The following is a 13,961-nucleotide window of genomic DNA, read 5'->3' on the forward strand; positions in this document are numbered from 1 at the left end:
GACGCAGGTGTTCAACAGACTGAGCCACCCAGGCACTCCTCCCGTTTTTCTTTGAAGTCATTTATGTCTTTATATTTGAAGGTTTCTTTTAAGCCGCACGTATCTGCGCCTTACTTTTTTCTTTTTATCCAATCTGACAAAACTGTCTTTTAATTGGTGTACTTAGAAGAGATATTTTTATAAATCAGAAAGTGTGCATTATATTTTTGTGATCCCGAGATTAGTTATTTTTTCTGAGATATCTTCTTGGTTTTGCATTTTGACTTGGGTCTTTTTAAAGCTGTGCGAGGAAGGCAGACAGAATCCAATCTGACATGTAAGGTAATTATAACACACTGAGCCCCCACTATTCTGCCAAATACTCTGCTAGATTCCTCTGTTCTCACTCGCCTGCTGTGACAGGACTGTTCTCTCCATCTTATTGACGGAGGCAATGGGGGCCCCATAGCACAGGCTGGCTAACAACCCCCAATATACACTCTCCCCTTCTTTCGTAGTGATAGAGTAATATTTGGGCAAGGTCACCAAGAAAAAATAAAGAGCACATTTCTCAGTCTGTGTCATGGCAAGGTTTGCCTTGGAACTTCGTTCTGGCCAATGAGATATAAACCGAAGTGTAAATCCTGGGACTTTCCCCCAAAGAGAGCTGACCCACCTGTCCCTGGGTGCCCACCTCTGTTCTACATGAGAGAAATAAAACTCTGCTTTGATTAAGTTATAATTTGGGGGGCGGGGGCGGAATCTGTTATTTGTCCTGAACTCAATCCTAACGGATATAGCCTAGGGCCAATTACCATCACACTGTGTTATGTAATTAATTACACTGTCATCCATGTTTAGACAGATTCATACTAACGTCTATCATGGTTTTGTGGGAAAGTACGGAATTGCGAGAAGCAGCTATTTTACTATATCTGATTTTTCAAATTAGAAATTACCAAAAAAAAAAAAAAAAAAAGAAATGGTGGTGGGGAGCCATGGTGAACTTACACACTGTATGTAGAATTCCAGGTTTGGGCCTAAGACCTGACTCTGCCCAAACCAGCTGTATGCACTTAGGGGAGTCCCTTAATCCTTCAGAACCCCAATTTCCTATAAAATAAAGATACCAACACCTACTTCATTCAGTCATCTGAATAAATAAATAAATAAGACATATCATGTAACAGAGCTTGGTAGGTACAAGCACTATATAAACATAAGGTCTTATGGTCATAAAACTAGAAGCCATTTTATATATAACCTTGAAAGGTAAAATCATCTCACAAATACCCTTCCAGTGGTGTGTATATGTATGTGTGTGTTGCTAGTTATAAATGAGATGAAATTGAACATTCTAGTGAGGAACTTAAGAGCATAATAAATAACAATTTAGTGCTTACTGTCACAAACTTATATATATATATATATATATATATATATATATATATATATATCTCAAAGTTCTCAGAATTCTTTAGTATCTCTTTTTGGATATTATAGAAAATATCCAGGTTTTTGGGGTTTTTTTTGCTTTGTTTCAATAAGCTGAATGTGATTTGATTTCAACAATATTTGATTTCAATACTCAAAATGTGGATTTAATAATTTAGCTTTCTGTATAATACCTGAGAAACTCTGCCAGAATGATTGCCTTGTTAAACGCCGCTCGCTGTCTTAAGACTTTATTTCATGTTAAGTATTTTTTAAAGAGTTCGAGAGAGAGAAAAAAGCAAAGCCCATCGCAAGTCTGAGGTTTGCAGAAAGATAAAATGCGTGTGTCTGGCTTGGGACGGGTCTGGCTGGGAGAGCATCAGTGCACCTGGGAGTGTGAACCAGAAGGCGCCATTTAGATACAGCTATGCACTGCATATGTTTTTTTTTCTCTGGTGGAGCTCATCTAATTCAGATTTAAATTCATACATTATTATTTATGAATTATTAATTATTTTTTTAAAGTCATACATTTTTAAGGCTCAGTGTTCCTAATAAGGCAGCTTTGCTGGACAGAGAACCATAAACATCCACCTGACGGTCGTCAACAACTCGAAGCCTAAGGTCTCGAAAGAAAATAACCTGCGTCTAGGAGGAGGAACGTCGTATAAACCCATTTCAGCATTTACAAATATAAGCAGGACCCTTCAATAATTCAATACCTGACTTCCAAATTTGGAGAATGTCACTCTATCCAAAAGTTGAGGCTCATATTTTCAGAACTACATTTTCTGGAAATTTTTAAAAAATGTGATTAAAAAATCAAATATTATATCTATTTCTAGCATCTTGACTCCTCCTCCCCGTGGATGTGGTGGTTTCTGGTCCCCTGGGGATCTAAAATGCCCTTCATCCCACAATCATTGTAGCTTGGCTTTTCCAAGGACAGACCCAAGTAAGGCCAACTCCAAACACAAGGTAAGAGTCAACTCCAAACACAAGGTAAGAGTCAAGCATGAGAAGCTTTCAAGAGGATGACCAGAGATCCCTGTCTCCACATCCACATATGGTGTAACACAGATGATGGCAATTTTAGCCACTCCCCAAGGACTTGACTCCTGGACCACAAAACGCTCTATCCCAAACTGCACCCTGGTACATAATTGGGTATTATGTGTCTCTTCTCAGGTGCGTGTGTGTGTGTGTGAGAGAGAGAGAAAGAGAGAGAGAGAGAGAGACAGATAGAAAGGGATGGGAAGGGAGGAAGGGAGAGAGGAATAGTGATGGGATTTCTTCTTTGTCTACACTGAGATGAAAGCCACCATCATCTTGTATCTTGATTTATAGAGTAAAAATCAAGGATCTTTCACATACAGATGAATTTAGAACAAATGTGAATTTCTTTTTTTTTTTTAATTTTTTTTTTTTTTCAACGTTTTTTTTTTTATTTTTATTTTTGGGACAGAGAGAGACAGAGCATGAACGGGGGAGGGTCAGAGAGAGAGGGAGACACAGAATCGGAAACAGGCTCCAGGCTCTGAGCCATCAGCCCAGAGCCTGACGCGGGGCTCGAACTACGGACCGCGAGATCGTGACCTGGCTGAAGTCGGACGCTTAACCGACTGCGCCACCCAGGCGCCCCCAAATGTGAATTTCTATCCAAAATCTGTCCACACTCTGAGACTAGATTTCCAAGAAAATGACACAAGAGGAAAAAAGCAATTTGCATAATACTGCAAATAATAGCAAAAAACTGGGGCAAATCTAAGTGCTCAAAGGAGAGGAGTGGCTTATTCTAGTGTGCCGCCACGGTTAAATGTTTTATCACTATTAAATGACCATTGTGAATTGTTTTTTTGATACGTGGAGAGGGGAAAAAAAATAGTTTTCCTTCCACAGATGTGCAGAATGGTTAATGCCGGAAGACGGTCACGGCATCTGTTGGCCCAGGGCACGTGCGGTGGGCCAACAGGCATCAGTAGGTGCTCGGTAGGAGATGGTCTCAGAGTTTACCTTGAAATCAACTGCCAGCAAGGTCTACTTAAAAGTGATTATAATCAGAATCCTCCGTCGGCGTGGGTAACACACATCAAAATCTCTGACTGGGGTAATACACCTTCTACAGGATTCTGCTATAGCTCCTTCACCGGACGTGTCCCAGCTGGGAACGTATTGTAAATATGAAGTGTGTCAGCAAATACGCCAGGGGATTAGTTTCTGTGGTCGGTTCCCGAAAGCCCGTCTGACCCAGCTGGGAGCGGACTCAGAGACTGACAGCCCTACAGCCTGACAGGCCGAGGTGAAGGAAGGAAGATGATATTCCTTCCCTTCTTCTGGGAGCCAGGCCAACTCCATGGGGAATGTCAGAGCAGGTGGGATATGTCCTCTGCATCTTTCCTTTCTGCACCCTTTCCCCTCCCTCCTGGGCTTCTCTCCCAAGGCCCTCAGGCTGCCCACAGAGCTCGACTAGGGGACCCCATCCTCCCAGACCTACCCCAAATTCCCTACCGCCCCCCTCCCTGTCCTTGACCCAAATCGAAATCCTCACTCCTTCAATGTAGTTCATTGGTTCTCAAATTTCACTGTACTTCATGAACATCTGGGAAATAAATTTAAAACAAGCCTAGTGGCTCCAGTCCGTTGAGTGTCCAACTTCAGCCCAGGTCATGACCTCATGGTTCGTGAGTTCAAGCCCCGCATAGGGCTGGCTGTTGTCAGCACGGAGCCCGCTTCAGATCCTCTGTCCCCCTCTCTCTGCCCCTCCCTCGCTCATGCTCTCTTCTCTCAAAAATGAACAAACACCTAGAAGAAGAAGAAGAAAAGCCTAGGCCCCAACCTCAAATATTTTGATTCTGTTGCCTTAGAGGTCCTGGGAACTGTTAGTTTAAAAAGCACTGCGGGTGATTCTAATATGCACCAGGGCTGAGAACCCCCGGTCAAGGTGATTCTGGCTAGATGCTAGAAGCCTTTGATTGCATTTCTTCATAGCAAGGATGTAAACAACGGATGGCTGCCTACTAGCAGATACTGGTAGATTCCAGGGCAGCAATTTTAACACATGTGAAAAGTTTGAGCAGCAGGTTTTAGATTTGGGGAACAGGCCAGCCCTGTTCTGGGGATATACAGTAAATGCTGCTAAACTCTTCTGATTTTCGCAGCGTCTTCCTCCTCCGTGTCTGAATTCACATGTGGAAATTCTAGCTCCTCCCACCCCCACCCTGCCCCTCACGGCCCCTCATAGCGCCCAGCTTCGGAAGCCCTCGTCTGACTCCGCTGACAGGGGTCTAAATGAGGGTAGGGATGCTGGGAAGGAGATAGGATCGCCCATCTCTCTTTCTAGACGATCACTCAAAAGTCAGCTTTATAAGCTTAATTCTCTTTTCCCTTTAAGGGTGTTCCTTGCCGGCCACGCTAAACCGGGCAGAACTCGTGGCCTTTACAGTTAATAGTAGATCCCCCCTTCTCCCAAACGCAGGCTCTGCAGTGGCTCGGGTGCTCGCCGCTAAAACATCCGCTGGGCTCACTGCTGGGTGTCATGGCCCTGGCCCTGGGGCTACCAAGGCCTTCCGCCCTCTCCCCTCACCCCGCGGTTTATTCATTTGGCAGATGACTTCTGGTTCTATTCTTAGCACTAATGCAGACCTCAAATAACACCGAAACACAAAAACTCAGCGCAATCCTTGCGTGGTTCCTGCTGCGTTCAGAAGCTTCAGGAAAGGGCCGAGGGAAGCGGGGTTGGATTCGGCATGCCCTATCTAGTTGGGTCAGGGTGCACACCCCAGATCCAAAGTTTGCCCGCGGGGGTGCAGACATCCCTCCGGGGAGGAATTCAGGCTACAATGGAAGATTTTGTCCTCTATTTTCTGATTCAAGGTGCTACACACCTTACTAGGAGAGTCTCCTCCTCAGGCTGCGTTATCAGCATTATCTTCTTTAACCAACTTTCCTTTTTATGAAAGGACACCTGAGGGACAGAGAGGTTAGCCAACTGGCCCTACCTGAACCCGTGTCATTGGCCTGCAAAGTCCATGCTCAGAACCATTCACTCTCAGAACAATCTAAAAACTCATCCATTTGGGATGCCTGGGTGGCTCAGTCGGTTAAGCGTCTGACGCCGGATTTCAGGTCAGGTCACGATCTCACGGACATGAGATCAAGGCCCACATTGGGCTCCGCACTGAGCACGGAGCCTGCTTAAGATTCTGTCTCCCTCTCCCTCTGCCTGCATTTGTGCTCTCTCTCAAAAAAAAAAAAAAAAAAAAAAAAAAAAAAAAAAAAAAAAAAAACCAGCTTAAAAACCCATCCATTTCATGCACACTCGTGGCCCTCGGCTTCCCAAGAGCTCCTCTGTAAGTTCTGCCATTGCTGCTCTTGGCAGACCTCTCTCGGGAAACCTACACCTGGGTTCATGCACTGGGTTCCTCATCCGGGGATGGCCAGGGGCACGGGGCCACCTTGCTGCTCCGGACCACTCACGGGTGAGGCTGGCAAGGAGGGACTGTTATTTACTGCTTTCCCCCAGGGGCCTTAGAGGGGAGAAAAGCCCACTGTTGACCTACCTCAGTGATGAAAGAAGTCACAAAACTCGCAGGGAAGGAAAAAAAAAAACAACTCAGTTAAACAAAAAGGAAAAAATAGAGAGGGGTGATGGGGGTACCGTGTCTGGAAATCACTCCGCAGTTCACCGCACATCCTCGGCACCCATGTTCCCCAGGGAAGTCTGGTCTTCAGCTTCCACGCCTATTCGCACGGCTATTTGCCGGAAGGACCAGCCACAGCCTCTCTGCGTGGCTGGCCGGAAGGAAAGGTGCTGTGCCACCTGCCAAGGATGGCCGGGACCGTCCAAGTCCCCTCACTCATGGAGGGAGCCCCACCGGCACTTGGCAGGCTGCCCCCAGGACCCCAATGGATGGAGGAGATACACTCATTGTAAAGAGAAGACAGCAGGCCGAGGGGACTAGGCCAGGCTGACGTTCCCTTTGCTGACTGATTCCTGAGGAAACACAGTAACGGAACCTCGAGAGAGAACTGAGATCGAGAAATTGGAACGTGGAGAATACGTGCTCTGATCTTTGGCCTAGAGTGTGGAAGCCCACCCGTCTCCATGACACCCCCCGGTCTGGGGATCATCCCATCACTTGCCAGGTCTCCATGTTCAGACTGAGCTCTACCATTTTATTGGCCAAAGGTGAGTGGGAATTTCAACACAGACCCCAGCATATTTAATCCACCCAGGCTTGTGTTTCTGGTCTTGTTCTATATCACAGAGTGTTTCATGGCGAGGCCTGTGGTGGCAGGAAGCCTTGGAATGTCTGCAGAGATCTAGTGCAGAGAGTGCCTCATGTTACCCAGCAAAGCTGTGCTGCTTCCTTGGGAGCTCTGCCCGCCCGGGGGTACCGAGACGGAGGGGCTGTGGTCACAGCTCACAACGCAGACGGATGTATGTCTCGCCATCTGCGAAGAGCGGAGTCGAGGCCAGATCAGTGAGCTGTTACGAAGCTGTCTTTGTAACAACAGAGCTGTAAAAATTATGGCTCCCTGCAAGGCCACACCAACGCACCACTGTGCTGGGTGAGATGCTTCACTTTTCCAGGCAGCTCTGCCCTGGCTGATCGCGTGAGACGTAACTGCTTTTGTGGCACATTCACAGGTATCAGGAAAAGACATTCTTGGCGTTCCTCATTTTCCATGCCCTACTTACCAACTTCATCCCTGACGTTTGCAAGTTCGATTGACAGCTCTTTTTCTTTCACAAGGGCACTTTCATTCTGAAAAAAAAACAAAACGGATACCGAGAGTCCCCTAGTTTTCCGCCAGATAAGCCCCTGTGACATGTTTAATTAATGAATCGTATTAAGCAAATATTTATGAGTCTAGCCCTTAAGGAGATAATTTTCTCATTATATAAGCATAGAAAAAAAAATTACAAAGCCAAGTCCGACTCATTCATTTGTATCACATTCAAATCACAAAGCTCGCAATCTAATAATACCCCGCTCGCGCTTTTCACTCTACTGCACCGTTTACACATCAACCTACAATCCCTTCTTTGCACGTCTATGCCCTGCATGGTCATCAGCTGTTATGTATCATTACACACCGTTAATTATTATCACTAGTACGAGATTTTTGAGCATGAAAACATCCACACCACCTTCTTCTGACGGGCGAATGCTAATTTTACCAACCGTCTCCTTACACGTACCCTTCTGTCCATATGTACGTGGTCGGCTACCGAATAAGTAACGAGCAGAAAGCTTAACGTGAAACATTTTTTTTTTTTGGTAATGAGATCAACACCAAAACTTAAGGTTTCCAAGTTTTTTTTGTTCCACTGTGTGCATCACTAGAAGGAACAAGACGAAAAGTCCCACGTGAGGTACTATTAAGGGCAAAGGACACCCTTTGTAACCACACGGCCCCTGAGTTGTTTTCAGATCATATATATTCTATGACATGAAACCGAGAGGTACCTGAAGATATGCTGACTTTGTAATCTGGGTTGAGTCACCAGAAATAGCTACATTTGTTATGATTTTATTGTGACTAATAATAACTAGAAAAGGTGTGCTATATCAGTTCTCTTCCCATTAGAGATACCAAAAATGTAGGCCTTCAAAGAAAGTCTCTTCATTCGGTTAGAATGTGCTCCCAAAGCAAACATTTCCAAAAAGGGAGTTGAAGCTAAAAATTGTACCAGATCTCTAGCGTGAATATCATCAGGGTCTTGTGAATGTTCTTTCTTGATTAACCTCCTTTGACTTCGATTACAGCACCTCCAAAGAACCTGTTAACCTACCTCAAGGATGAAAGAAGTCATGAAACTCGCCGTGAAGAAAAAAAACTCAATTAAAAAAAAGGAAAAAATGGGGGCGGGATGGTGGTAACACGCAGATCTAGGTAACACGTGTGCTACTTTGGGTTGATGGGACGGACGGTCTCAGGTCATCCAACGGGCATTTGCTACACAATGTCATAATTTCATAGTACCCAAATAAAACTCTATTTGTGTGATAAACTGACAGCTATTTTAGTCACGGGCATCAACAAGGATTAGCTCATGGTTCTTTTAAGAATAATGTAGCAATAACGCATCCTTTGAGGGACGGTGGGCCCCCATTTTATTCATAAAGCTCTCTCCTTCCATCCCAGCCCTCAGCATCCTTGCCTTCCCTAAATCTGAAGTCTAGCAATCACACCCGAGAATAGATAGTTTCCTAATCACTAAGGGATGCTGCCTCTATGCCAGGCCCGCTGCACAGGGTTATAAAGAGGGTTGAAGAAATTAATATATGCAAAGCAATTAGTAATTAGAAGTAATATATGCAGCCTGGCACTTGGCAAGCTCTTTATAAGTGTTAGTCGTTCTTAGAAGTCTTTTCTTTCATTGTATTTGCAACTGACTAATATCCTATAGATACTAGGGTCTTATCCATATTAACGATCTAAATGTGTTTAGGAATATGGCATATTCTTATGCTCTATTCTTTGCTTTGTTTTGCTTTTTGAAAATACCTTCCTGGCTCTGCCCTGATTCTGTTCTCAGTTCGAAGTCTAGATACCTGGGGAAGCGTTCTAATCAGATAGACCACAGGGATTCCCTGCTTGCTCTAACACAGCATAATGTGGCCGGCTGACTTTCAACGTGTTACTACAAATTAAGAAAACCTGGAATTCCAGAGTGGCTAGCTTTCTGTATTCACCCTGAAAGGATCTTAAACTAGTGAAAAAATTAACTTGTTTCTCCTATCAAGAAACACCTGGCTGGCTCAGTTGGTAGAGCATGAAACTCTTGATCTCGAGGTTGTTAAGTTCAAGCCCCACGTTGGGTGTAGAGATTACTTAAAAAAAAAAAAAAAAAAATATATATATATATATATATATATATATATGAATAATAATTTTTAATCCTCAGTTCCTAAGCACAGCCAGAGAAGTGAAGTAAAGCTGACCCTTGACCAACATTGGTTTGAACTGGGTGTGTCCACTCCCACTCCAATTTTTTTCCTTTTTTAAAAATTGTTTTAAATTTTATTTATTTTAGAGAGAGACAGAGAGCAAGAGTGGGAGAGAGAGAGAGAGAGAGAGAGAGAGAGAGCCTCAAGCAGGTTCCATGCCCAGCACAGAGCCCAATGTAAGGCTTCATCCTCCCATAACCCTGGGATCATGACCTGAGCTGAAATCAAAGAGTCGGACGCTCAACCGACTGAGCCACCCAGGCGCCCCTCGAATTGTTTTCAATAAATACAGTATAGTACTGTAAATGTATCTTCTCTTCCTTGTGATTTTTTAAATAATAATTTATTTTCCCTAGTTTATTATAAGAACATAACATATAATACAATATACAAAACGTGTTAATCAACTATTCTTAGTAAGGCTTCTGGTCCACAGTGGATTATTCGCGGTGAAGTTTTTGGGGAGTCACAAGTTATTCACAGATTTTCTACTGTGCAGGAGTTGAGCACCCCAATCCCTGGTTCTTCAAGGGTTAACTGTACTGTACTTATCAGTCTCAAAATAGCATTATTAAAGTATTCACAGTCAGAGTGCTGACAGATGCAAAGATTTAGATGAGGTTAGGCAGTGAACAACCAGAACTTAACAAAACCCCACAAACCAACTCTGATTTCTAACATGAGCCAACGCTTCCCTCAGCTCCCAGCACCCACCACCCCCACCCCGGAAAGAAGCCTTGGGCAGATGTGAACAGTGTCCTACCCAGGGATCTCCCAGATCACAGTAAATCACTCTACACTTTCCGGCCACAGGAGAATGAGATATTTGGGGAAGGAGTGGCTTGGAGGCCCAGTGAGGAGACCGTGCTGATTCTGGTAAAGATTATGGGCAACCTTCAGACCTGAATCACTGTTGTGAAAAGCTACCATTAATACTGACAGCCAGGCTGGACCCACCCATCTTCGCTTTAGGGGAGACACAAGTGAGAGAATAAAAGAAAAGGACCAAGAAAAGAAAGGGAGCAGATGGGAAGAGAAGAGAGATGGAAGGAGAGATAGGAAGGGGACGGGTGAGACCATAGACCCTGCACCCTCTCCATTTGGGGAGACAGTGACGGGGAAAGAGTGAAGGAAGATAAACCAACTCGACCTCAACCTTTTGCAAGCATAGCCTATAAAGCCAACGGCAGTTTCAAACTACAGTCATCAGATGCCTTACCGAGGAAAGACTGGCTGTTAAACATTAGCAACGAACCTGAAGGCTTAAATGTCAAGGTAAACAACGAAACTCTGGTAAGGTCCAGCTAATGACAGCATTAATATTAGTGTGAACATTTCCAAACACTTCGCGAACGTGAGGCACAGCGCTGGGTAGGCCCTTTCCCTCACTTAGTCCTCCAGGTGAGGCTGTCAGGTGGGTGCTGGGTTCTATTTCCCTGCGTGGAGGATGATACGGAAGCTCCAGGCTAAGCAAGCCGCCCGTGCACGACTGGCTGGGAAGCGGTGAAGCCAGAGTCTATACAGACACAGCCTCAGGATCCAAACTGCACCAGTTCTCAGACTGGATAGGAGCACTGATCGGTGGTCAGTGTCAGCTCCTCACCACTTTTTCAATAAAAAAAAATTCCCTGGCTGCATTCACACCCCATCCCACCGTTGGAACTACCTGCCTTTGCCCACGGTATGGATTTGTTGGCCGCACGCCAGTACATTTCCAGCGTGGCCTGCCTGAGGCTGTAACTTCTGAGAGGGTAGCTGTTCAGCTTTCCCCATCAGCGATCCCTAACCCCTGTGAATCCGTTCCTCCTCCTGAAGATGCTGGCTCAGCCCAGCTCTGCTGGCTAAGGCCAGCCTGTGTGGGTTGGCGACAGTCCTTTCTTCTTAAGTGCTTCTTTTTGAAATGATACCAACCCTTCTGATTTATGAATTTTCTGCATCAATTAAGTTACTCTTTGTTTCCTGAAAGCTAAACCAGAATGACTAGTGCTGCCCTGCAGTGGAGTGAGTCAACAACGACAGGACTGCAGGAACTCTCTTCCTTAACGCAAGAAGTGAACTTCAAGGAACCTTCCATTCTCTCCTCCTGCCTCAAGTTACTCTGCCATCCATCATGGCTCAACAGATTCCAAAGGTGATCTCGCAAGGCCGTTAGGTTCCGTTGAACACACAGGAGGAAGGTGGCCCCAAAGACTCCCTCTGAAAGGGTCTCATGCCACGATTCCCCTTCGCTCCCCAACCTAAGCCAGTCCCTCGCGATGACGTGTTGGGATGACTGAAATATGAGCACGGCCCCCTCTGACGGCCCAGTGTGAGATCAGTGCTTCCCTACATGGGGAATGAGTGGAAAATTCCTAACTGGTGCCAAGCACGAGCTCCTGCTTTCACTCTAAAGGTCTAAAAATAGAACTCAGTATTAACCATCCAAACGATCCCGGTGATACAGTCCAGAAATCGCAAAGTCTAAAAGGCCATTCCTCTAAAATTACTGTTTACTCTATGACAGGCTTAACTGGAAATGGACCCTTGGAGAACATTCATCCAAGCCCCATACCAACAGCTGTGTCTTCTTATGCACCTCCTTTATTTGGTCACGTACCTCTCTTTTGCACACTGAGTTCTCTACTCTTTTTAGCATGATACGCTGTATTCACAGATGGAATCCGAGATGAGCTATCCCCATGAAACATCCAAACTCTCCCCCTCTACCTCTAGCCCTAAACACACCGCTGCAAGTCTGGCACAGTGAAGCCTGTACGTCTCACATACGGCTCTCCACGCTAAGGTGCTCAGCGACTCTTGGCAAATGCCACCATGAATCTCTCCCAGCTACACAAACCTGGCAAAGCCTACAAACTGCTAATCATGCCATTGACTTCAAGTAACTGGATGTGTGTGGCCAAGCCTGAAGCCGGCCTGCCACACTCTGTCATTTTAACATGCTTCGTCAATGGGAGTTACCTGTTCAGCTGGTTGATGCCACCCATGAGAACTTGGTGGTGATAGGAAGTGAAAATGCCACTCTTTGTTAGCGTCACCCGCGTGATTCTACACTTGGACATGAGCTCCCTAAGCTCCCCCTCAAATCGGAAACCAAAGGAACAGACTAGTTACTATGAGACCAGAGGAAGAAGGAGCAGGAGGAAAGTGGGAGCACCCAAGGCAAGAGCCAAGAGAACTGTGACCCTAAACAGCACCTGAGGCTATTTCCGGGAACCTGTGTCACCCCCATCATATGGGCCCTTCTCTTTTCCTTGACATGCTCCTGCCTCTGGTCTGTGATTCACCCTGAAGGGGCACTTGATCAGCTACAAGGGGGACTGATGACAATTTTGTAAAATTCACTGCAGTTTCTAAGTGTTTTGATCAGCTCCCTCTTCCCCCCCCCCCAACATTTTTCTTTAAAAACACACACACATGCCCAAGATGATGTGACTTTGATATGATGAGTCAGAAGAAAGAGTGTTTGTACTGGGCCCTCAAATATTTGTTGAAAAGAAATGAATTGATAAATGGAACAGTACTCTACCGTCAAAATAGTAATTTGGCAATAAATTAATTAATTGTAATAAATAAATAGACACACACACACACACACATTAAAAAATATATACATGTAAGTCCACAGACTCCCAACAAATTTCTAATTTTTCCTATCTTTTTAGTCTGCCCTGGAGTCAATGCAGATAAAAAAAAAAAATTCAACCGTGCAAAGCTAGGCCACCTTTTCACAGGCTAAGCAAAAGAACCATACAGGGAATTAAAGAAGAAACCTACAGAATTCTGCTCTTTGAAGAAACTTCCAGATCCTTTTTATTGTGAATTTTGGAAATTCAAAGTGAGATACATACATGCACATGAAATCACAAAGGGGTTAAGGAATTTTTCATTCTTCCTAGAAACAATATTGCTTTTCACTCATGGCTCTGTGAGTTCAGGTGAGGGTTTAATGCTACATGGCAGAACCCTGTTTTAATACGGAAATACGTTCTTTTGTATTTCAAGATGAACCAGCCACAAGGTGACGCCTCCAAGGCTTCTGTGTTGTTTTCATACCACCGTTTGTGAATGCTGCGTTCAATTTCAGCATTAATACTGTGAAGCTTGGCTAGATTCATAATATAGCTCCGTGGAAAATTCCTCTGGGAGGTGGACTGACCTTTTGTTTTTCATTTCAGTTATTATGGCTTTAAGGCAGTGCTGATGGCATGCTTTGACTTCTTCAATAAGTATTATTTCTTTCACATATAATTAACACAGGCCACTGTGTTTTCCTACCAGCTTTTCTCCTCTGCAGTACAATTTAATAGAGACTGGTCAAGGCAAGTATCATTCACATTTAATATTCTTAAATACATGTCATTGTCTACTTGTATGAAAGATAAGCAGAACCACGTCTTGTTTTAAAAGAAATCAGAAGGAATAAACTCAGAGTGCATCATTCTGATCTTTTTCCTGTGCATTTGTGATCGCAAAACATCCAGCTGCCTAAGAAGCCGCACTTAATAACTCAATGCCATAACCCACCCGGATTTTCAACTGACAACTAGAAAGGACAGAGTCTTATGGGGCCCAAGGTGAAGGAATGTGAAT

General features: G+C 44.6%; 1 protein-coding gene across 3 annotated transcripts in view; it reads right to left on the reverse strand.

The window, feature by feature from the left end:
- The window catches only part of MTUS2 (microtubule associated scaffold protein 2), a 373,877-nt gene that overhangs the window by 49,785 nt on the left and 310,131 nt on the right, over window positions 1-13,961 (reverse strand). For all 3 annotated transcript variants that reach the window (XM_058688745.1, XM_058688736.1, XM_058688750.1), the window contains one exon: window positions 7,115-7,181. In XM_058688745.1, coding sequence (XP_058544728.1) covers window positions 7,115-7,181 — 67 coding nt within the window. The remainder of the gene's footprint in view (window positions 1-7,114; window positions 7,182-13,961) is intronic.

This window comes from Neofelis nebulosa, chromosome 1 (assembly GCF_028018385.1).
Source record: "Neofelis nebulosa isolate mNeoNeb1 chromosome 1, mNeoNeb1.pri, whole genome shotgun sequence".
Taxonomy (NCBI): Eukaryota; Metazoa; Chordata; class Mammalia; order Carnivora; family Felidae; genus Neofelis; species Neofelis nebulosa.